Source organism: Daphnia pulex, chromosome 12, assembly GCF_021134715.1.
Source record: "Daphnia pulex isolate KAP4 chromosome 12, ASM2113471v1".
NCBI classification, from domain to species: Eukaryota; Metazoa; Arthropoda; class Branchiopoda; order Diplostraca; family Daphniidae; genus Daphnia; species Daphnia pulex.
Window position 1 is genome coordinate 8122302 of NC_060028.1, and position 22225 is coordinate 8144526.

The window sequence follows — 22225 nt, forward strand, 5'->3', positions numbered from 1 at the left end:
ATTAAAGATCCATGTAATTAAAAAAAATTAACATTACCATTCACTAGGTAACGTAAACCGATCCAATTTGCATATCATATTTTTTTTAATAAAAAAAAAGATGGCACTAGTGTTGGTTCGGGAAATGTCGTTCACGTTGGTTAGAAGTCGTCTGCTAGGACGTCCTTCCTCTTGTCGTGTTGGAACTTTCAAGTCACTAGTCACATCCAGTACGTCAGCCGGTCTTCTCCTTTAATTTCAGTCCCGATCAAAAGTAAGTTTCAATAAAATGTCTGGAAACCAAGAACGTACCTACTTGATGATCAAGCCCGATGGTGTCCAGCGAGGACTCGTCGGTGAAATCATCAAAAGATTCGAACAGAAAGGCTTCAAATTGGTCGCACTCAAATTTGTCCAGGTATGTGTGAATCACTTCTTAATTATAAGGAATTGGATCTGCCATTAATTCTGATTGTTCTTTAACTTGTTTGTGTCACTAGCCTACTGAGGAGATGTTGCAGAAACACTATGCTGACCTGTCTGGCCGCCCATTCTTTGCTGGTTTGGTGAAGTACATGGCATCTGGACCAGTTGTTGCAATGGTAAAGAAATAATTTCTTTAGCTGCAATTAACTGTTAGTTTAATACATGCAATGTACTTTCAGGTCTGGGAGGGTTTGAACATTGTCAAGACTGGCCGTCAAATGTTGGGTGAGACCAACCCTGCTGACTCCAAGCCTGGTACCATCAGAGGAGATTTCTGTATTCAAGTTGGCAGGTAAGACTAGTTTTGAATGATAACTTTACACCACATGTTAAATTTTTTTAAAATTAGGAACATCATGCATGGATCTGACTCTGTTGAGAGTGCCAACAAGGAAATTGCCTTGTGGTTCAGGGATGAAGAACTTGTTTCATGGCAGCCAGCTGATAAAGTTTGGGTTTATGAAGACTAGATCAATTGAAATATTTAAGGGGGGCTGAACATATCAGTGTTTAATATTTTAACTGAGATATAAAAATATCAAACTGAAAATATTGTCCTATTAAATTTCCATATTATTTTAGACGGTCGCTAGATGGCCTTTTCTGGAAATTGGCAAGGGCAGCAAAGTACAAAAACGGATCAAGGATCCATGTTATTAAAAAAAATTAACATTACCATTCACTAGGTAACGTAAACCGATCCAATTTGCATATCATATTTTTATAAATAAAAAGGTGGCACTAGTGTCGGTTCGGGAACTTTCGTTTCGTTCACGTTGGTTAGAAGTCGTCTGCTAGGACGTCCTTCCTCTTGTCGTGTTGGAACTTTCAAGTCACTAGTCACATCCAGTACGTCAGCCGGTCTTCTCCTTTAATTTCAGTCCCGATCAAAAGTAAGTTTCAATAAAATGTCTGGAAACCAAGAACGTACCTACTTGATGATCAAGCCCGATGGTGTCCAGCGAGGACTCGTCGGTGAAATCATCAAAAGATTCGAACAGAAAGGCTTCAAATTGGTCGCACTCAAATTTGTCCAGGTATGTGTGAATCACTTCTTAATTATAAGGAATTGGATCTGCCATTAATTCTGATTGTTCTTTAACTTGTTTGTGTCACTAGCCTACTGAGGAGATGTTGCAGAAACACTATGCTGACCTGTCTGGCCGCCCATTCTTTGCTGGTTTGGTGAAGTACATGGCATCTGGACCAGTTGTTGCAATGGTAAAGAAATAATTTTTTTAGCTGCAATTAACTGTTAGTTTAATACATGCAATGTACTTTCAGGTCTGGGAGGGTTTGAACATTGTCAAGACTGGCCGTCAAATGTTGGGTGAGACCAACCCTGCTGACTCCAAGCCTGGTACCATCAGAGGAGATTTCTGTATTCAAGTTGGCAGGTAAGACTAGTTTTGAATGATAACTTTACACCACATATTAAATTTTTCTTTTAATTAGGAACATCATGCATGGATCTGACTCTGTTGAGAGTGCCAACAAGGAAATTGCCTTGTGGTTCAAGGATGAAGAACTTGTTTCATGGCAGCCAGCTGATAAAGTTTGGGTTTATGAAGACTAGATCAATTGAAATATTTAATGGGGGCTGAACATATCAGTGTTTATTATTTTAACTGAGATATGAAAATATTACACTGGAAATATTGTCCTATTGAATTTCCATCAAGATTGTTATTAAGTTGAATTTATTGCTAAAGTTACATTATTAGATATGGGTTCTAGTCCTTCTGGTGTAATGTGATTATCTACGAACACCCATTTATCTTATTTATGTATCGAATTTTAAGACGTCAATTAGATTAGATGGGGAAAGTGAGAAAACATTCAAGTAGGCCGATCGTTGATGTACAGAAATGATTCGATTCCTGTGATCCGTGCAAACATATTAACAACCACAAGATGGCTGAACTACCCAACTTTTCCCTGTAAATGATTATCTTCGTGCAAAGGGTATTACCTCCTAGGTACTTTTGCTCAGATTCGTACAAGCCGATAGACGCACGAAGGGCATAATCTAATTAATTTTCTTGTAATCGATGGTCACAAGAGAAACGAAGGTAGTGCGTCGAGATCAATGCCCTCCCGCTTGTTTACGATAGACCCTTCCGAATAGCGTCGATGACACGGATATTATGGTATGACTTGACTTCTAATCGACTTCTCTCACTTCAAGACTACTTTTTCTTTTGAACACGCGTCACAAGAATTTTTTAAAGCTGATTTGACGCTGTTTTTCCTTGTAAATTTGACCTCATTTTCAAAATTGGTGTAGTTAGTTACGCGTTCACAGATGGCGTCGAACGGGACATTTCTTTTTCGCCACCACCATGACAGTAGTTATTCTAAAAAGAAAATCTACTAGATGAACTTTAGTAGATTAATGAATATGCCTTATACGGGTGGCGGAGTAGTCGAAAGTCGAGCAATAGAAAACGCCCGTTCACGAAAAGAAAGGGCGATTGTGCGGTCCGCGTCATTCTCCCCTCTCCATAACTGGTTTTCCCGACTCAACGGTCAAATATTTTTCTAAGCCAAACTAGTTATTATTATTCCGTAGGCCGGTTGTGGTAAAGACTGTTTGACTGTTTAGAAGTAAACACAAATGGAAAATGGAAAACAGAAAATCTAAATTAATAATAAAAAAGTAAAGCAACAAAGTTGACTATTAATTGAGCTACTTTAAATCATAGCGTTCACAAGTCACGCGAGAATGGAAATAGGGAATCGTGTAGTAATCATAATCTATCACCGATAGCAATTCAGAAAAAAATAAAAAGTGCCGAGAGGAAGTGGGTAGAAGGAGGGTTGATGAAAACGAGGACAAAGGAAAATAACCGGGGAGAGTAACCCGCCATTTTGGAATGAGGGAGGGGACACATCGGAATAGAGAGGAGGTTTAAATAAAACAAAGATCGGCCACTATCGAGTTCTGTTAAATTATTCATTCCCAGCGCCACAAGTGTCGGTTCTGCGAACCAACCCGTAGAAAAGAGTAAGCAGAGCGGTTGGTGGCTAACGGATATTTGCAGTTGCGCTGGTCGGCCGCTAGACATGAGCGTTGGCTTGAGAACGGTCATCTCTATTTTAATCCTCCCATCCCCGTTGATCTCGCACAGAAAAGCTTTCTTCTACTCCTGTGTCTGGTAGAGAACTGTTGAAGAGTAAAAGAAGAAAACGAAGAAGAGAAAGAGAAAGAAGAGAGAGAAGGGGAAGAAGAACAGCGTCAAAAGTCAGAGAATCAGTGTGTGTGTGTGTGTGTGTGTATATGTGTGCGTGTAAGGTCTTGTTACCCTTACGAAATATCCCGGCCGACAGATTCTCACACAAGTCGGATATTTTTCAGTAAAAATAATAAAAATAATAAAAAAAAAACCTTCCGTTCTCTTTGACTGGACACGATAAGCGTCGCTTTGCCATTTTGGATTTTTTTGTGTGTTGTTGATCCGTTTTTCCAGCTGCTTTACCTCTCGGTTCGGCGTCGTCCGTTCTGTGTGTGTGTGTGTGGCCCCAATTTCTGGATAATCCTCCATTTTTTAATTACGGATAACTCGATTGACATAACGAACGAGGTGAACTATTTTCGGGTTCTTTATCATAACTTTTTTCACCTTTTGGCAGGTGTGTCTGATGTCAAGTGTTGGTTGGGGAGAGGGTAGAATGGAGTGAAAGAAAGAGATGAAGAGGAAGAAGAAGAATGAGAATGAGGGGATGGGGATGTTGTGATTTGTACAAAAGATAAAAGTTGATAATTGTGTGTTGTGTCAGTTTCTCCTTTCTTATATGTAAACTCTTGTGTTTTCCTCTTTGCAGATGGCTTTGGGTATAGGGGACCAGTTTTGTTTGAGATGGAACAATTACCACTGCAATATGACGTCAGTGATAAACCAGCTACTGGCTGAAGAGGCCTTTGTCGATGTCACTTTGGCCTGTGATGGTGCCAGAATCAAAGCTCACAGAGTATATAACCCTCATACATTTCCAATTTATCGCTCAAGGTTTACTTATTCGTTGGCTTGTTGCTCAGGTTGTTCTGTCAGCCTGTTCCCCCTATTTTCAGCGTGTGCTGTTGGACAATCCTTGCAAACACCCTGTGCTGATTCTTCCTGTGGGTGTGGGCCATGCCGATTTGAGAGCCATTGTTGAATTCATCTACAGAGGTGAAACCTACGTAACCAGGGACCAGCTCTCTTCGATAGTTCGAGTGGCAGAACTATTGAAAATCAAAGGTATGCAACGTGAAATCATTTCATGGCTATTTTCTTAATTAAAACTAAAATGTCATTTATTATTTAGGGTTATGTGAAGTGTCACAGCAACAGAATGAAACTCAAACAGTGGGTTCTGTGATGTCACACACACTGCCACTCCCACCTGTGGCAGATCACCAGTCTGGCCCAGGCCCGGGAAACAATGGCAACTATACTAATGTGGTCAACGATTCCTCAATGACTACTGTGGCAGCTTCCCTAGGAGTACCCAACAACACAGTTGTCTCAATGGCAACAATGACCCAGCCCATCAATCAGTTAATTTCGCCGGGACAGAACAGTGGTCAGGGCCAGAGGCCTTCGTACTCGCCGTCCTACAGGGGTAGGCCTAGAGGAAGGAGACCTTCCGGTTCTTCTGGTTCCGGTCGTGGAGGATGGACTGGAAATAGTGGAGAAAAAAGGAATGCAGCAGCTGCCGGGCTTAACTCGGGTGGTGGCGTACGACGTCCAACTCGAGGAACCTATCGAGGCTCCTGGCCCAGTCGATCGCCTTCCAAAACGTCACCCACAGGTTCCAATCAGAGTACTGTACAGGGCAGCAGTAGCCAAGGTAACGATCGCATTTGCCTAGCGTAATTTCAGTAGTTAAAATCAAATCATATTTGTGTCATTGTGTTTTTCTAATTGGGTCAGATTCGGTCGATTTAGTCCAAGACAACGACTCGATGATGGTGCAAACGCCACAATCACTACAGGGTAATCCGGGCGGAGGAGGAGGGGGAGGTGGGGGCGATGTGGGCGGCTATCACGCCAATCCTTCAGCATCGAATACCCCCGTACATTCTGCACCCTCATCACTTGATTCACAACCGCAAACGACAAATCTCTACGACACGAGAGGTTACAACAGTCCAGTGGCACTTGACCATTTGCCCAGTCCATGGCAGCATCACCTGAGTCAACATGCATCTCACGCTCACAACTTCAGTCCGGGGAACGCCGGCGGCAATTCATCGGGTCAACAACAGCAGCAACAACAACAACAACAGGACCGTTCGTTTAAAACGGAGCCTGGTGGAGGCCACGGCGGAGGGGAATTTCCTCACGCATCCGCCGTTCGGAGTGAAGCGTCGGTCAATGACTCTGATAGGGTAAATTCATTAGCTAATTCGATCTAAACTTTCGGTAATCTAATCGAGTTTCCCGTCCTGTTTAGAACGGCCATGACGATGGAGGAGGGTTGACGGTGACGCCGGAAATTTTGGGCTTAATTCCGTCGCACATTACCATGCACGGCCATCACCCACATTCGCATCAGCAGCAACACCAGGGACACCATTCAGGTGGCAGCGGTCAGAACACGACCGACGGGCCCATCGGCAATAACAATGGAGACGCTGCGAGTGTTGCTGGCGGTGGTAGCGACGGCGGAGCGTCGATGAATGCGGTCAACGATGCTCCGACTAAGAAAATGTACACACCGGAAGCCATGGAAGCAGCCCTGGACGCTTTACGTAACGGCAGTATGAGTTTGACGCGGGCGGCCGCCGCCTTTGGGATTCCATCCACAACACTATGGCAACGAGCCCACCGGCTCGGCATTGACACACCCATGAAGAAAGATCCTTCCAGCAGACATTGGTCCGAAGATGATCTCCGGCTAGCGCTGGATGCACTCAGAGCTGGCAGAATATCAGCCAATAGAGCTTCCAAGGAGTACGGAATTCCTAGCTCTACCCTGTACAAAATAGCCCGAAAGGTAATTGAATTCTAATTGCATTTTACTTATCCAATATGATATTTTCATTTGCAATCGTCGATCAATAGGAGGGAATTAAATTAGCAGCTCCATTTAATGCCTCGCCGACGACTTGGAGTCCTGATGACTTGGGTGTGTTCCAGCTGTTTCATCAAAAATTTAGATTCTTACTTTATTCATGGGCTTTTTATTGATTAAAAAGGTCGAGCACTTGAAGCAATTCGAGGTGGCATGTCCGTCCAAAGAGCAGCTACACAATTTGGCATTCCGTCCGGGACGCTTTACGGCCGGTGTAAGCGGGAAGGCATCGAACTAGTTCATAAGGTAAAGAGCTTTTTTTGTCGTTTATTAGCTTTATCGATTTATTTTTCGTGGGAATTCATTTCTTTTTTATTCGATTGCAGCAAAGTTATAGCGGGGATCGACCGTGGTCCGACACGAACATGACGGACGCTATGGAAGCGGTGCGGCAGGGGGAAATGTCCATTAATCAGGCAGCCATCCACTTTAATGTCCCTTATTCGTCACTGTACAATCGCATCAAGAGGATAAAAGCGGCAGAAGAGGCCGGCGAAAGTTACGAAGCAGCTCTGGCCGAAAGTGGGCCGCCTCCTGACGATGGTGATGTGTAAGTGGCTCCTGAAATTGATTTTTTCCCTCCTTCATTATGATACATGTCCCTTGTTAATTCAACAGGTACGACGACGATTTGGACGAGGACGATCCTATGATGATTGCGGCCGGCAGTGGCGGAGGAGCCAGTGGTGGAGTGACTCCTTCGCCGACATCACAGGGTCACGCTCCTCAGCACCAGCAGCAACAGGGAATGGGTGGCGAGCCGTCGCCTTCTCCGTCGTCCTACAACCCGGGCGGTCATGTTTCTCATACACCTTACCTGACGAGCCACGTACCTGGTCACGTGACGATGACTTTGCCCGTCATGTCGACCGGGCCCGTCCCGCTCACAATGGACTATCAAGCCTACGCCCACAGCCAGTCTCACGCCACTAACTCGTCGAGCCAATCGTCCGGTGCTGTCACCTATCCGCAGTAAATTGAAATTCGAGTCTCCCGATCAGGGCGGGGTCACCAACAATTTCTTTATTTTTTATTTTTTACGTTTCTCTACCCCCCACCTACACACACTATATTTTTTTAATACCAGGTGAATGGTTCCAAACAAATGTTGTGCATGTGTTGCATCTACGTATATCATTTCCGCTCCTTTTTCCCTTTTTTTAAAAAAACAACCACACACACGACACATTCGCTTCCGAAATTTAAGAAAAATTTATTATTTTTGGAGGGTTACACTGGAACTTGTGTCGATCGAGTTTATATATAATATAATATATAAATAATCAAGATGTGAGCATGGGTTCAATCACGTCTTGGTCGATTTTTCGCCTCTAATCGATTGATTTAAAAAAGAAAAAACGAAAACAAAATTATTTATTTTTCCACCATTTTGGACGAGAAAAAAAGCAATTATTTGTTTTCCGTTTTATTTTATCGGAATTTATTCACCTTTTTTTTACCGCCATGCGGAAAAATGGATTTACTTTAGTTTTCTTTTCAATTGGATCTGAAGAAAAAAAAAGAAAAATATTTGAAGAGTCGAGAAAAAACTTGTTTTGAGTGTGTGTGTGTGTGTGTGAGTTTGTACATGTGTGTGCGTGTTTGATGAATCTCCTATAAAAGAAAATAAGAAAGCAATCATTTCTACTCCCGGACCCAGTTCCCACCCCAATCCCCTCCACATTTTAATTTCAATATTCAAAACACACACACACCTTATCCTCCTTTCTCTTTCCCGTGAACAAAATAAAAATAAAAAACACAAAAAAAATTATGTTTCCGTACAAGAAAAGGATGAAATTTAATAACGCGCGCGATTGATTGATTATAGTGAAAATACACACAACTATTTTTCTGTTGAAAATGTAGATGGCGTCCAAAGAAAGTCTTTTTATCAAACGGTCAAGGCGAAATAACAAATTTAAATTTAATTCTAATTGGTCCTGGAGGCTTAATCGTGGCGGATTTCGTTATTGAAGTAATTATCTGTGGGTTTCATGCAAATTTTTACTTTCATCTTGTCTAAGTAGGTGAGACAAACAATTTGATACTAAAATAATTCTGATCCGTTCAGCGGATGTCAAACGCGGACGAGAAAACCGCTTTGATCGTTTTTGCAATTTAGATTAAGGGGGAAGGGTTTGATTTTGAATAGTTAAAATTGAGAAAAGTGTCGTCTGCATTTATTTACAAAGTTTAAGATAAGGTTCAAAACGGATGATTCAATATTCAGCTAAAGGTAAAATTTAATTTGAAATGATTAAATGTATTGCTAGTTGTCACAAGCTTTATGTAAGTCAATCTGGAAAGTATTTGTGCTGAAATGTGAAAACATTTTGGTAAACCAAATCGAAGTTGTGGAACAACATAATGAAAGTTGTTTGTCAGTAAATCATTTCAAGTTTATTAGGAAAACAATCATGTAGATATTAGAAAACATGGTAAACATCATATTTCATTCATATTTTCACAAGTTTTCTTGGAACTGTACATCATGCTGCAGTATTAATCATTGTTATTTCACGTAAAGTGAAGTCAACAAGTTTCACTTTGCAAATGCAATTTTAAACATTTTGCATTTCTTGGATGAAGAATGATTTGTCGACAAACAACTTGTGTTTCACAAATTAGATTATCAAATCATTATCAAATCCAAAAAATGTTTAAACTTTAATTTCTATCAAAGCAAAAGTGCAACTAGAAAATGTTTTATGAGGGACCTACCGCGGCACCTCCTTGTATTAATTTTTCTTCCCCTTGGAATTCTTTAAGTCTCAAATGACCGGACAAGCTTTCGTCTAAATAACTCAAGGCGTGTAGTACAACCTTGATTTCGACTGACGGTTGAGTGATTCCTCGTAGGCAGTTTTAATTACAAATGCAGATCGACTTTCATGATCATCCGACCGTCATCTGTCATTTCCGTTGCGTAGTCCGTACAGAGAGAGAGAGAGAGTGTGTTATTAGATGGTGCATATGGTCGGAGGAAAAGCTTTTTCAGGGGGGGTTTATATATATGTGTGTGTAAAAGGGGGGAGGGTGATGGGGTGTATAATATTATATCACCCCTCGACAACCACGAAACCCCGCCCACCAGTTAATAAAGTGTGTGTGTGTGTAATCAAACAGCAGCAGTTTCTAACCGTTTCCGTTTAATATATCGGGCGTCTTCTCATATGGTTTCCAGATTCCTCCGACCAGCCTGGTTTGATCCGTCTGCACACACACGCAGCTTTTTTGTCATCATGTGTCAAAAAATTGATAAAAGAAAGAAGAACAAAAGAGAAGAAATGTATACACATATATAAAGATAAGGCACTTGACAAGCTTCGGATCAATAAGAAAACTTTTCCACTATATACGTGGTGTGCGGAGGCTATAGAAATAACAATAAATAAATATCTACTGTATATACACACACACACCCTCCGCCCCCCCCCCTCCAAGTCTGTTCACGTAAACACGTCTGGAATATAAAGAAAAAAAAAAAAGTTTCGAATGAATTGCGCATGCGTTTATATCTCCCCCTCTCTCTCGTTTTCTTCTGTCATTGCCGAGACAACAGCCCATTCTCATTTGAATATCCCAATTCTTTATTCCAACGCGCCAAGCCGGAGCAGAGAGCTTGTTGGCTTGGCCGATCTTCTTTAATGCGAATGGTGCTGGGCCCTGCCCGTGTGTCAGCTGATGAATCACCTGTCGACTGTAAGAGTCTCAAACATATACACACTAGACGTATATAGCCTATGGCCATACGTCTCTCACATGTATAGTGGCTAGCCTCGCACAGTTTTTAATCAACTTGATTACACCAGCTGGATGTGCCATACAGTTTTTGGGGGAAGAAGAAGTTTCTTTTGTTGTACGCTGCGTTCATAAATCAAACGTCACGCTCGCATGAATTTAAATCCTCTTGGCAGCCTGTGGGACGAGACCCAATGACGCGCTATTTATATAATACACCAACGACGAGAGATGTGACAAAAGACGGGCTAAATGTACTACTATAAGACAACATTCGTCTTCTCTTTATGATTGTTATAAGAAGAAGAAGATGAATCGCAATCACGCCGCCTAACAAAAAAAGTCTTTGTGCAATGACTGCAATCATTCACGTTGGGGTGTTATCGTCCAACTGGGGGACTGACGCGCTGTCTACCACCGCAGCGAAACTTTTTCTTTGTCCCAGCAGATCAAAAGAGATGAGGGGAAAATGTTTTTTCGACGTCTATAACTTTTAGACAAAGTATAGAGCCGATACTGGCTGTCAGCAGAAGAAGTTGCTGGTTCTCCGCCATTTTGAACTACGTGATTTCAAGTTAAAGAAGAAGAAAAAAGCCACAAAAGGAGAGACGGGAGTTTTTGTTTATTATCGCACTCGATACGAAGGTTTTGACAAAAACAGGTAGCGCTTCTTTCACTCACGTAAATAATAAACAAACGGCAGCAGGGGGGGGAGAGAGAAATTCATTTTCACTATTTCAAACCGAGCCCCCAATGCTGATGATGGAAATGTTGTACACACACACACATACAGACACAACAGACACACACACACACGTACAGACATGAAATTATTATTATTATTACAACGACGCAGATTCGTATACTTATTTTTTTGTCGATTTGTTTTTGCATAATTAATTCATAAGCGCTATGTAAATATAGAAAATATAAATATCAACAAATGGCGCACACACTTGGACACGGTGAAAATAAAAAATGTTGTTGTTGTTGTTGTCTACCTGGTCCAAAAATGTTTTCCAAAAAATTTAAAAGAAGAGAGGGGGAATGCGTGACTAGAACTGAGGAGGCAAGAAGAAGAAAATAAAAAAAGATTACAAGGAGCCACAAGATAATATTTATAGACAATCAAGTTAAAAAATATTTATATTATGTTATAGTTTAAGTTTACTATGTATATATATATATGTATATAAGGTCGTTGAGTTCAGCGTTATATTGTCCATCTGTGTGTGTGTGTGTGTTGAGAGAGTTTTGAAGGGGTTGTCCAAAAGTGTTGACATAGCCTGCGCATCCTCACACACACACACAAACAAAACGCATCTCCGATTTCTTTTCTCTCTCTCTCTAGCTGGCCACCACAAAATATTAACCAGAATTGTATGTGTGTGTGCAGTCGACGAAGAGAGTTGACTCCCCTGTTGATGACCGGATCATCTTCACCTTTTTTCCACCGAAAAAAATGTTTTTTTTTTTGTTATAAAAGAGGAGAAGCTTTTGAGTTAATCCGTCATTAATGATTGGACTTGAACTTGAAAAAAGATTAAGGACACAACTTCTTCGATTCTCTTTTTTCTGCTTAAAAAGAAGAAGAGTTGTGGTGGTGGTGTGGGCTTTATAAGCTTTAGCTTTACGTTTCTCGACGTCCCTTGGCTGACACACAGGGATGGATTGTGAGAGGATGGGGAGGAGGACCGGAGGGGAATCCGCACGATCAATACGCGACCCCTACTATACTTCTCTCTCTCTCTCTTGTTGGTTCAATGGTAGAGGGAGAGAAGGGAAAAAGAGGATGAAAAGAGAGAATAGAGGGGAGAAAAACTTGGTCCCCTAGCAACGTTAAACTTGATGAGATAATGTTTGAATTCAAGTTATTCAGATTGGAATGGGGAGGGGGGGTTCCTTGCGTGCACAGGGCGGAGGCTGTGGCGGATGAAAAAAAATCAAATTTTCATTTTTTCAAACGTGACTCAACGGTGGCGCTTTGTACGTGCTGCCTAGATGACTCTGAACGCTCTGCATCAATGGCTGTTTGATCAGACTGGACGATTTGTTACTCATCGGGTAGGGGTGGTGATGATGCTGGCCGGGCAAGGGCGGAACGGTGGGAGCCCCCATCAGTTGGCACTGCTGCTGTTGCTGCTGCTGAAATTGTTGTTGTTGTTGCTGTAGGGACTGCTGTTGTTGATGATGATGATGGTGCAGCTGTTGCGGCTGTTGTTGTGGATGCTGGACCGACGACTTGGGTCGAGAGTGACACAGACGCCGGTAGAATTTGCGCCAAGAGTCCAGCGTCTTGTGCGACCAGATCCAAAATCCGGACGTGATGCCCACGACCAAAGTCATGAAATACCTGGAACAAAAAAGGAAAAGAAAACAAATATGACGTTTGGCCCAGTCACAGAAACGAACAATTTCACTTACTTGAGCATAAAGATGGAAAAGTCAGGACGTGATTGATAGGATGGCAATGGCGTCGCGTCCGGAGAAGATGGACATCCGGAACAGGTGAGTGTCCGACCCCATTCGACATGAAAGGCCACTTCGTAGGCGTAACAGCCCAGCAAAATGGCGGCTGGAACCGAGTAGAGAACGCTAAAGATTCCGATGCGGATCATCAATTTTTCCAGCTTTTCGGCTTTGGGTCGGCCCTGCTCTTTGAGTACGCGCCTGATGCGAGCCAAACCAGCCAATCCGGCCAGCAGGAATCCACCGCCTAGGAGCAAGTGGAGGCCTAGAGGGAAGAGGACCAACCAGCGGAGTAACGCCGTCTGCTGGACGCCAACGTGGCAAACGCCGGCCAAAGAATCTCCATCGACAGCGGCCATCAGGAGTGCAGCGGCCGTCTGGACAGCCGGAATAGTCCAGGCCACTAGGTGGAAGTAGGGAGAGCATCTAGCGATGGCCTCACTTCCCCATTTGCGTCCAGCAGCCAAGAACCAGGTCAGAGACAGGATCACCCACCTGGACAAACCGAAAACGTCAATTTGATGGAAAACTTTTTAAATAAAAAACCAGTTCCGTCACACGTACCACAATCCGGCGGCCTGTCCGAAAAAGTAGACGAGTAAGAAGGTGACGACGCAGGCCGGACTGGAAGTGGAGCTGCTGACGCCTATAAAACTGGCTCCGGTTCCAGTGGTGATGAGCGACGGAGCGGCGCCGTAACGGATGGCGTTGCCTTCGCAGGCAACCACGTCCCGGCCACCGACGACGATCCTCACCAGATAGCCGAGACTCAGACCGACGTAACAAGCCGACAGAAAGATCAATGGTCTCTCTGGATACCTACACACACACAATGGAAAAGGAAAATTAATAAATTATTCATTCCAGTTCATTATTATTAATAGCCAAGGGCGGCGACAGACACGCCAACAACCAAACAAAAAAACAGATCCGATTCCGCCGACATGGGCGGATTCTCTCCGTGCTGCCACCCGATCACATTTTTTTAAAAATTCATTGTGTAACAAACGCCGGCCTCTCGCGCTCATTTTCACAGTTCTACTGTTTCACACAGGCCACCTTCTTTGTCTTCCGTTTACTGATTTGAATAACAAAACAGAAAGGGATTTTTTCGATCCGGTTTCCATTGGCGACCGAATTATAACGAGACAGCAGTCTGCGGGTGGGTTACATAACGATCCTGATGACGACGTACCTGAATCGAGGGCGATCGATGAGAAATGTGGCGAAGGTGAGGGCGGATGAGAGAGCGGCGATGGCGGCCCAGAGTGCAATCCACAAGGATGCGAACCATTGCTCATCTTCGGAGAAGAATGGACTGGAACAAGGTAGCAGACAGTTGGGGATGCCTCCGACGCTCAAACTGGAACTGCGGTTGTAGCGGCCGTCGTTGGGTCCCAGCCGGATGAGAGGCGGACGGCATTGGCACTCGCAGGAAGTGGATGAACTGCCGGAATTCATCAGCAATTCATCCGGCGAGCAAAGACGTTTGTTGGGTCCCTTGCAGTTGGTTTTGGGATGCGGAATCAATCCTGGCCGCTGTTTGGGCCTGTCCAACGGCTCCACCGATTCCGGCGGAAGCGGTAAAAGCTGCGACGGAGGAGGGGCGACTGTCGGCGGAGGTAAACTTCCGTTGCGGGCGTCCATGCAGAGATTCTGCGGGTCGCCAAAGTTTGGGAATTTGTCGCATTGCATCCGGTCTGGCCAGGCGAATCCGTATTTGCGCATTAAGGGAGCACATCCGGATTCAGCCCGCAGACAAACGGATTTGCATGCCGGGATCGATGTCGGGTAGTCCTGGATGCAAATGGGAGCGTAGATGGAGCACAGGAAGAACCGCATGTCGGGCGAGCACTGGATCTCCACCAAAGGCCAGAATTGATGCACTTCCAGTCCTGCCTCTTCTTGGGTTTCTGTTGAACGAACGAAAACGATAAAAATATAAAAGAAAAAGAAAAAGAAGAAGCATGTCGTCATCAGATTACATCCACGGCTTTCCAAGGAATTCTCTCTTGTCCCCCCCCCCCCCCCCACCCAAAAGGATCAAAGAGATTTCCTTCCAGTCCAAAGATAAAAGACTCTGTCTCGGAAGGGGCCCCAAAAAAAGATTTATAATGAACTTGTCTCGGAACAGAGAGAGAGAGAGACGTGGTCGTGATTTATTCATTCACGATAGGAGAAGAGAAAAAGTGAACATGTATGTATATATTTACCGTGATGCAGGGAGTTGGGCATGGACGTCCAGTTGTAGCCGATCCCTCGGCACATGGGGATGGTAATCTCTTCGCAACGGGCGTCTTTCTTGACGGCCAACACTGGACTGCTGCTGCCACTATTCCCGCTGTTACTTCCACCGCTGATGGCACTGCCCAGTTGGCCGGTCGCAGCACCCGGTCCCGATGTTAATCCATCAACCGACCAAACGGTCCAACAGCACAGCGTCAACATCGCACCCAACCACAACAGGCCGATGGCCATGGCTTCGAGTCTTTTGGCCGGGATTATCTCCCGAAAGATGAACGATCCGAAACAAACAAACCAACAAAATCGAACGATAATCGAAAGTGTTCGATTTTTTTCCAGCTCACACGGGATTCACTTGGCTCTGCATTGACGTGAATCGTCGACTTCCTTTTTTTGATTATTCTAATTCAATTGGCATTTGATACGTTTTTTATTTTCACTCACGCACACTGGACACACACTAACACACACACACACGAAAAACACTTTTGATGTGTGGAAATTGTTTTGTTAAAATACAAGTGAATGTGTTCAACTAAGGTCTCTGCTGGACCAAGACGTTTCAACGACTGTCGACGATTTGTTATCCTCACACGGCGTGTGTGTGTGTGTGAGGGGAGTGAAAAGGGGCGGAGCTGTCGAGACGCTAGTGACATCTGGCGGCGAGATTTTTTAGCGCTGGCGCAGTCGACACACGAGGCGTTCGTGTGTGTGTGTCACACTTTGTGTGTGTTCATTTTTCTTTATTTTTTATTCTCCCTCCCCTTCTGGAAATTTTTTTTCCAAGTGTTCACAGATGTGGAAGAGATGAAAATGATATTCCCGTATAATTTAATATGAAAATGGTGTGACAGAGATGGGGGGGGGGGAGACTCCAGCAGCAGCAATTTGTCTGCAGCAGACGACGTTCTCTCCAATTACCAGACTCATCATCAAGGTATGAAATAAGAAAAAGAAAACAAAAGGTAAAAAGAAACAACACACACACGGAAGGGACTTTTTTGGAGCTGTTGGGGACTGCATTCATCCGGATTCACTTACTCCGCCCACCTTTTTTTGAAGTAGTTTGACACGTCGAACGAAGGAAAACGAGTCCCCCTTGGATGGTATACATAAAGGTAAAAAAGCTTTTGTTTTTCTTCTTCTTCTTCTTCTTTGCTATTCCATTTGTGTCACTGTGGTCAATTTAGTCGAGATCAAAATCGGGGGGTGGGACGACCTCTCCACCTGACCTCTTCCTTGTGATGTTGATGAATCAAAGGTGGAAAAAAGAAAAGAAGTTCAAAAGAGAAATGAGAATGAGGGGAGGAAGCTCCTTATATTTCCAAAAAGGGCTTTTTTTTCTCAATGTGCACCTGTGCTGCTATGGATTACGGACAATACCTGTCGAATTTTTGTTAAGGACACGAAATGATTATTCCCTTCGAGACTCGTCAGTTTTGATTGTCATTTTCTCCTGCAGAGAGATTATTCTCGGCCATTAGTTGCGAGAGTGACTGGACACTATGAAAAGTGACGAAGGGAAAAAATGTAGAAAAATTTATTTTTATTTTTGAGCTTCTGTGGTTTTGAGTGAAAAAAAAAGAGGCTTGACCTCAAAAATGGGACTCTCTCTCTCTCGCAACGGGGAAGCTGGGCAGCATTTTTATAAATACCCATGTCCACCCAGAGAGTATGTATGTATGTGTATATATACGTTGTCTCTCCGAGGGTGAGTAAACAATTTTTCTTTCCTGTGAGAGATGGGCGAGTTATTTGTTTGAGGTGGGCCCCCCCTGTTTACACAATGGGCAAAACAGACAGACAGCAGGGCCAGCAGCTATAGGTTATAGCTCCACGAAAAAAGTTGGACACAAAAGGTGTCTTGTGGCCAGCAGCTTCCGTTTTGATTTGAATCTAACCACACAGTTCTCAGTCTCAGCTTTATTTTTAGTTTTTCCTAATGATGAGATGGGGGGAAATATATATTTTTAAGCTGGCTCATGATTATTTGACTGGGTTTTCTGGAAAGGATCACTCAGAATACAGTCGAGAGAAGATGTATACATAACAAACAGGGGGCCAGAGTCCTCAGACTCGCGCATTATAAACATATACAATTCTATATAGGCAGCAACAGCTTGTGGAATGTACTTTATATATTTTTTCGGATGAAATTTTCTTAAGTCTAACGAAACTCGTTTATATGTTTGTGTTGGGGCCGATCAACAACAACTTGTCCGACATGGAAGCGTCTGTGTATATCAGTGTCGATCGATTTATCTTATCGACTTTGACCGAAAACTTTTTTTTTCTTTCCTTCTGTATTCTTTTGACCCGATAAAATGTCTGTGTGTAAAGATGTACACACAGACACACACATCGGGTGTGTCGCTTTTTGACAGCTAGCTGCCTGGGAGCCTTTGATGGGTTGTCATGTTCACGAACTGATATATTTCCTCGGCTCACATGTGTGTGGACATGGGCGCGATGGCGTTGCTCTTAATTCAATCCCAGTGTGCGCATGTGCCTTATCGCAGAGTTGAAATTGAGTGTTGACAGGTCCGGAACAACGCCCCATAATGTCTAGAGCTGCTAGCTATATACACTATAGCTGAATAAAGAAAATGTACATATAAGAAGAACTTGAAATTGAATAAAGAAAAAGAAGATAGGAACGATGTTGGTTTTTCTTTTAAGGAAATAAATCTTGGGTCATAGCACAGTGATGTTGTTACTTGTATCAACATTATGGTGGAACCTCCTTATATGCAAAGCTGGGTTGCCTTTAGAAAATGTCTTGTTGGTCTTGTTGAGAGACTCAACAGCTCCCAAATTGGGTAGGAAACTCTGGCAACACACATTTCGTTTTTTTAATGCAAAACAGAAGAAAAGAGCTGCTGAGAAGCTTTACGTGTTTCTAGGCACTAAAGTGAGTCACGTCTTTACACCAACATTTTTCATTCGAGCTCCGATCCCGTCTATTTTTATTTTCAATCCCGATAAATAAAAATAAAATCAGAGAATATAAATAATGAAAATGAATTAGTTTTATATTGGCTGTCTAAAAAGTGTGTAAAAAGTCTCTTTCTTTATTTATTGAATGAGAAGGGGGGATTGAATTTATCTTTTTTATTTATTTGAGTACTCCCGAAATGTTATCAGTCGTATATTGAAGAAACTCATCACCTTGTTTATGGCTTCTATCATTTCCGATTTACGAGACGTAAAAAAAGATTTCTTTATTTTTTAACACACATTTTCGTGTGTTTTACAGTCAATCAACTTCAGCAGAGCAGGCTCTAAAGATTGAGCGTTAAAAGTTATTGATCGATCTAAACTTAGCCACGGACTCTGTACCCCTCGTCAGCCACCCAAAGCAGGTAGAGAGAGAGGCTTTCAGTTTCGTAATTATTCAAAGGGAAAATCTAGTCTCTAATGAGCTCTTTATCTTATATATAGCTCCAAGACTGGTTGGGAATAAAATTCACGAGCTCGTGAATTTTTGATTGGCCATCATCGGCGACGATCAAAAACACGGAAAAGTCATCACCTCGTTAATGGGATTATTCTTTCAATCGTGTGAATACGACCGAGGGAGAAAAGTCCACATAAAATTAACTTGTTTCTTTTTTTCTTTTTGAACAGTCGATCAATTCCCGGGATCGCAGACGACAACAACGTTCCTCGTTGACTTTTTCCTCGGACAAGAAATTCGCGTGACCATCAAGTCTCTTTGAGCAAAAGGACATGAAACCCTCCAAGTTTCATCGCATACAATTTCTTTGGATTTATGTCAAATTCATATTTCGGAGTAGTTTGGTATGCAAAACTAGAGCTAGCGCATTACCTGTTTGTTGCACGTCAAACTTTCCTAGTCTTTCTTAGCTCATACTCTTTTTTGTGTTCAAAAGTTTTCGATTGCATTTCCGTAGGGATTCAATGGCGAGTGGCAATTCAGAATTTTATTTTCATTTGATGACTGTCAATCTATTCTACGAACGATTAGAATATTTATCTGGCGTTGATATCAGCGATAAAATGAGACCATTTCTACTCTCCTGACTATTTAGTTGCATAATAGGTCCATGAAGGTAATTTGAAATCGTTTCATCATCTTAAACATTAGTTGACAGGCAATTCCTCGAATGGAACCGGGTCGATGGATAAAATAGAACGAGAGAATCGACCAATTCAGGCCGTCCCTCAGTGACTGTTATTCAATTGAGGCAATACGGACTCGATGCACTCCCGAATTTCATCACGAACGCGCCTTTTTGGAGCCTACAATTCCAAATAAAATTAGAACTTTGAACGAAACGCAGAGACACTTGTGATGGTGACTCACATTATCTCATTTCCACAGCCGATTTAGCCCCTATTCTATTTTTATTAAATGGAATAAGTGAACTATATAACAGAAAGGGGGGGGGGATGAAAAATGAATAGTTGTCTGTCCGAAATAAAAGCTCTTTTTGATATTGGATGCGGATTCAGCAGCTAGCTATCCTTTTCTTCTTCCTTTTCATCCACAACTTCTCTCCCCACCCTTGTTCCTATTTTTCCGTGAGCGTTAATGGTTCCTCCGGGATTTATACCGAGCGGCCGTGCTTCGCTCGCCCTGCCTTCGGTTTATTTTATCAAAAGATGTATTGCGTGGCAAGAGCAGCATAAGGAGAGAAAAGAGGAGGAGAGAAAAATGGTTCGATCCAATGGTCTGTATAGTATAGTTTTTTTTCCCCTCTTGTCTAGCCAGGGGGTTTTGTGGTGTCTATAAAGGAATCAATAACCGTTAACACGCGTGAGCTTGGATATATGTGTGTACAGTGTGTGAGTGAGAAAGATGAAAGAAAAGAAATCGACCGATTGGAAAAAGATCTACGATCAGCGCCATCTAACGGTAGAGTCGCACACCATTGTGCTTTATTTTTCCCAACTGTCAAAAACGCTTGAAAAGGGCCCCAAGATTCATGGGCCGCTTGTGTTTTGGTTGAGAGTTTGTTTTTTTCGCGGCGCCTAAAAGAAGAAGAAAACATCATGTCGTACTCGCCTATGAATGATGCCGTCCTGGCCGGGGTCCCGCGTCTACTGGATGATTTACAGAAACTATTGGAGACTCACGATCACGCAGACATTCTCTTTCTAGTAGGTCGCGAGGAGACGGCGTTCTACGCTCACCGCCTGTTGCTCAACGCTCGGTATGTGATTGTGATGGTTTATCTGTCATTGATTTCAAACATTAACACTTGATGCATGATTTGTAGGTGCAGGACGGCCACTTTCCTCAAAAGAGCTGTGCTCCCAGGCTCGTCTACGCAGACCATAAGGTTGCCCAACCACAAGCCAGACAATTTCAAGACAGCTCTGATCTATCTCTACACAGGCAAAGTCCTGCTGGACGACCAAAATGTTTTTGAGATGTGGACCCTGTGCCAGGACTTGAATCTCGAGGAACTCAGACTCTTCTGCGAGGACCACATCACCAGGAGCCTCAATGTGGACAATGCTTGTGCATTGTTGGCGTCAGCCTTGGTCAAAGAAGACCAGCTCACTCTGAGAAACAATACTTCAGGCCCCAGTTTTGTGGAACGCTGTGTCCATTTCATTGGTGACAATGCCAGCGAGTGCTTCCAGACTTCTGGTTTTCTGAGACTATCCAAAGACGCTCTGATTCGACTCGTTTCGTCTGACCATTTGGCCTTGGAAGAGGTAGAAATCTGGCGAGCAGTGTTAAACTGGGCGAGGCATCAGGTATAAAAATCTAATAATACATCTTGAATAGAAGAAGCTGTGGCATGTATCATTAACACTTCTTCGCTTTTCTTTTTTTCCCCCAGGCTAATGTATCTCAATCTAATACTCAAATGTGGAATGAAGATGAACGTCAACGCGTCTGTCAGTCGTTGGGAGGTGTCATCAATCACGTCCGTCTGCTGTTGATCGACAGCCAAGTGTTTGCCGAAGAAGTTGAACCAACCGGAGCTGTCCCAATGGAGGTATCTCTCGAACGGTACCGATTAGCTGCCTTGCCGGCCAAATTCCGCGAGCAGCAGCAGCAACAACAGCAACATCAACTTCCCCAACAACAACAGCAGCAGCAGCAGCCCATCAGCAACGAAGACAAACGACTCCAGCCGCGCGTGCCCACCAAAGCCTTTGCTAATTCGCAAATCCTCAACCGGGATCGCGTTTCGTTGCAGAACGTGCTCAATCAATGGTACTCGAGCACGGCGTCGACGACCCTATCGAGTGTCACATGGAAACTTGTCTTCCGTGCCTCTCAGTACGATTTCTCGGCTTCGGAATTCCACCGCATCTGTGACGGATTGGCTCCCTTGTACATCATCATTCTCGGTCCGAAAGGCGAGGTATTATATATAGAGGTGCCACTATTGGTAATTGAAAACCTAAAAGAAATTGAAATTTTTGTCTATTCCAAAGGTTTGCGGAGGATTTACTGACGTTCCCTGGACGCTCCCGCCGGCCAGCCAACCCGTCGTGAGTAATAAGGGTCGTTACATCGCCTCCGATCGAGCCTTCCTTTTCAATCTGGTGGATGGGCACGGTCAGGTGTCTCCGCGTCGATACGACATCACCAAAAAGACGTTTGGCATCTGTTACCATCTCGAATGTGGGCCAATCTTCGGGGCCGGCGCTGATCTCTACATCTCTGATCAGTGTCACGCCAACATGGACTCTTATTCCAACTTGCCTCACTCGTATGACGGCGAAGACGCTTCACCCGACTCCCTCATGGGCGATTACAATTTCTCCGTTCTCGAATACGAAGTCTACACGCCTTCCATGAAATGATAATTTTTAAAATTAGGCCTTATACTTAAGCCAAAATTTAATTCCGTCCGAATTTGCGATAATTTGTCCTCCGCGTCTGTTATATTTTGCGACTCTTTTTTTGCTGGGAAATAAGAAATAATAATATACTGTACCGTTTTTCATTTTTTGGTAAGTTTCTTTTGTGCCCTCTTGACCTGCCGTCTTGTGTTTTCGAGGGGAAAACAAGCACATCCGTCATCTTCGGCTTGTGGGAAACTGTCGGACATGCTAGGCGGACTGTATTGAATCACGATATGTCCATCTGTTGCCGAGTGATCGATCAGCTGTTTTATTTTCCTTGTATGTGTCTATCCTGGTGGTGGGGGAGAGAAAATCTTTTTTTCTTCTAAAATTCGAGTCGACGACTGTTATTTATGTGTTGTGTGTTATGTGCGGGCGCGCGCGTTCGCTCCGGGGGGATGTTGACAAG

At 43.4% G+C, this 22225-nt stretch overlaps 4 protein-coding genes across 5 annotated transcripts; 3 read left to right on the forward strand and 1 right to left on the reverse strand.

Annotated features, from left to right (window-relative positions):
• Nucleotides 1-167: 167 nt before the first annotated feature.
• On the forward strand, nucleotides 168-2152 carry LOC124208558 (nucleoside diphosphate kinase-like). The gene is given in 7 exon segments (XM_046606380.1): nucleotides 168-397; nucleotides 480-581; nucleotides 645-766; nucleotides 1364-1502; nucleotides 1585-1686; nucleotides 1750-1862; nucleotides 1921-2152. Coding segments are annotated over 7 exon segments (828 nt in total). The 5' UTR covers nucleotides 168-268; the 3' UTR covers nucleotides 2042-2152.
• A 1261-nt stretch (nucleotides 2153-3413) lies between these two features.
• Nucleotides 3414-8389, forward strand: LOC124208550 (protein bric-a-brac 2-like). The gene is made up of 10 exons (XM_046606371.1): nucleotides 3414-4049; nucleotides 4291-4437; nucleotides 4505-4706; nucleotides 4774-5298; nucleotides 5382-5839; nucleotides 5905-6447; nucleotides 6516-6579; nucleotides 6650-6771; nucleotides 6852-7075; nucleotides 7144-8389. Exons 2-10 carry the CDS (start codon nucleotides 4291-4293, stop codon nucleotides 7499-7501), a joined length of 2643 nt encoding a protein of 880 aa, XP_046462327.1. The 5' UTR covers nucleotides 3414-4049; the 3' UTR covers nucleotides 7502-8389.
• A 2487-nt stretch (nucleotides 8390-10876) lies between these two features.
• LOC124208551 (frizzled-5-like) lies at nucleotides 10877-15567 on the reverse strand. Its single transcript, XM_046606372.1, has 5 exons — nucleotides 14952-15567; nucleotides 13934-14651; nucleotides 13303-13557; nucleotides 12694-13233; nucleotides 10877-12622 (listed from the first exon to the last, which is right to left on the reverse strand). Exons 1-5 carry the CDS (start codon nucleotides 15214-15216, stop codon nucleotides 12229-12231), a joined length of 2172 nt encoding a protein of 723 aa, XP_046462328.1. The 5' UTR covers nucleotides 15217-15567; the 3' UTR covers nucleotides 10877-12228.
• A 100-nt stretch (nucleotides 15568-15667) lies between these two features.
• LOC124208555 lies at nucleotides 15668-21917 on the forward strand. 2 transcript variants are annotated; one of them, XM_046606376.1, is made up of 7 exons: nucleotides 15668-16100; nucleotides 18239-18344; nucleotides 18424-18541; nucleotides 18610-20159; nucleotides 20226-20712; nucleotides 20799-21329; nucleotides 21403-21917. In XM_046606376.1, the coding sequence occupies exons 4-7, from the start codon at nucleotides 19999-20001 to the stop codon at nucleotides 21772-21774; spliced, it is 1551 nt and encodes a 516-aa protein (XP_046462332.1). In that variant the 5' UTR covers nucleotides 15668-16100; nucleotides 18239-18344; nucleotides 18424-18541; nucleotides 18610-19998; the 3' UTR covers nucleotides 21775-21917. The 2 variants fall into 2 exon arrangements, with proteins under 2 accessions (XP_046462332.1, XP_046462331.1); XM_046606375.1 differs by lacking the exons at nucleotides 18239-18344; nucleotides 18424-18541.
• The last annotated feature ends 308 nt before the right edge of the window (nucleotides 21918-22225 follow it).

Bases quoted from the DNA above. Each gene is read 5' to 3' on its own strand.
- LOC124208550 (XM_046606371.1), top strand. From the start codon at position 4,291: ATGGCTTTGGGTATAGGGGACCAGTTTTGTTTGAGATGGAACAATTAC. The intron at 4,707-4,773 runs GTATGCAACGTG...TTTATTATTTAG, and splicing joins AGAACTATTGAAAATCAAAG to GGTTATGTGAAGTGTCACAG. The intron at 5,299-5,381 runs GTAACGATCGCA...TAATTGGGTCAG, and splicing joins ACAGGGCAGCAGTAGCCAAG to ATTCGGTCGATTTAGTCCAA.
- LOC124208551 (XM_046606372.1), bottom strand. From the start codon at position 15,216: ATGGCCATCGGCCTGTTGTGGTTGGGTGCGATGTTGACGCTGTGCTGT. The intron at 13,558-13,933 runs GTACGTCGTCAT...GTGTGTGTGTAG, and splicing joins ATCGATCGCCCTCGATTCAG to GTATCCAGAGAGACCATTGA. The intron at 12,623-12,693 runs GTAAGTGAAATT...TTTTTGTTCCAG, and splicing joins TTTTCCATCTTTATGCTCAA to GTATTTCATGACTTTGGTCG.
- LOC124208555 (XM_046606376.1), top strand. From the start codon at position 19,999: ATGTCGTACTCGCCTATGAATGATGCCGTCCTGGCCGGGGTCCCGCGT. The intron at 20,160-20,225 runs GTATGTGATTGT...CATGATTTGTAG, and splicing joins CGCCTGTTGCTCAACGCTCG to GTGCAGGACGGCCACTTTCC. The intron at 20,713-20,798 runs GTATAAAAATCT...TTTTTCCCCCAG, and splicing joins TAAACTGGGCGAGGCATCAG to GCTAATGTATCTCAATCTAA.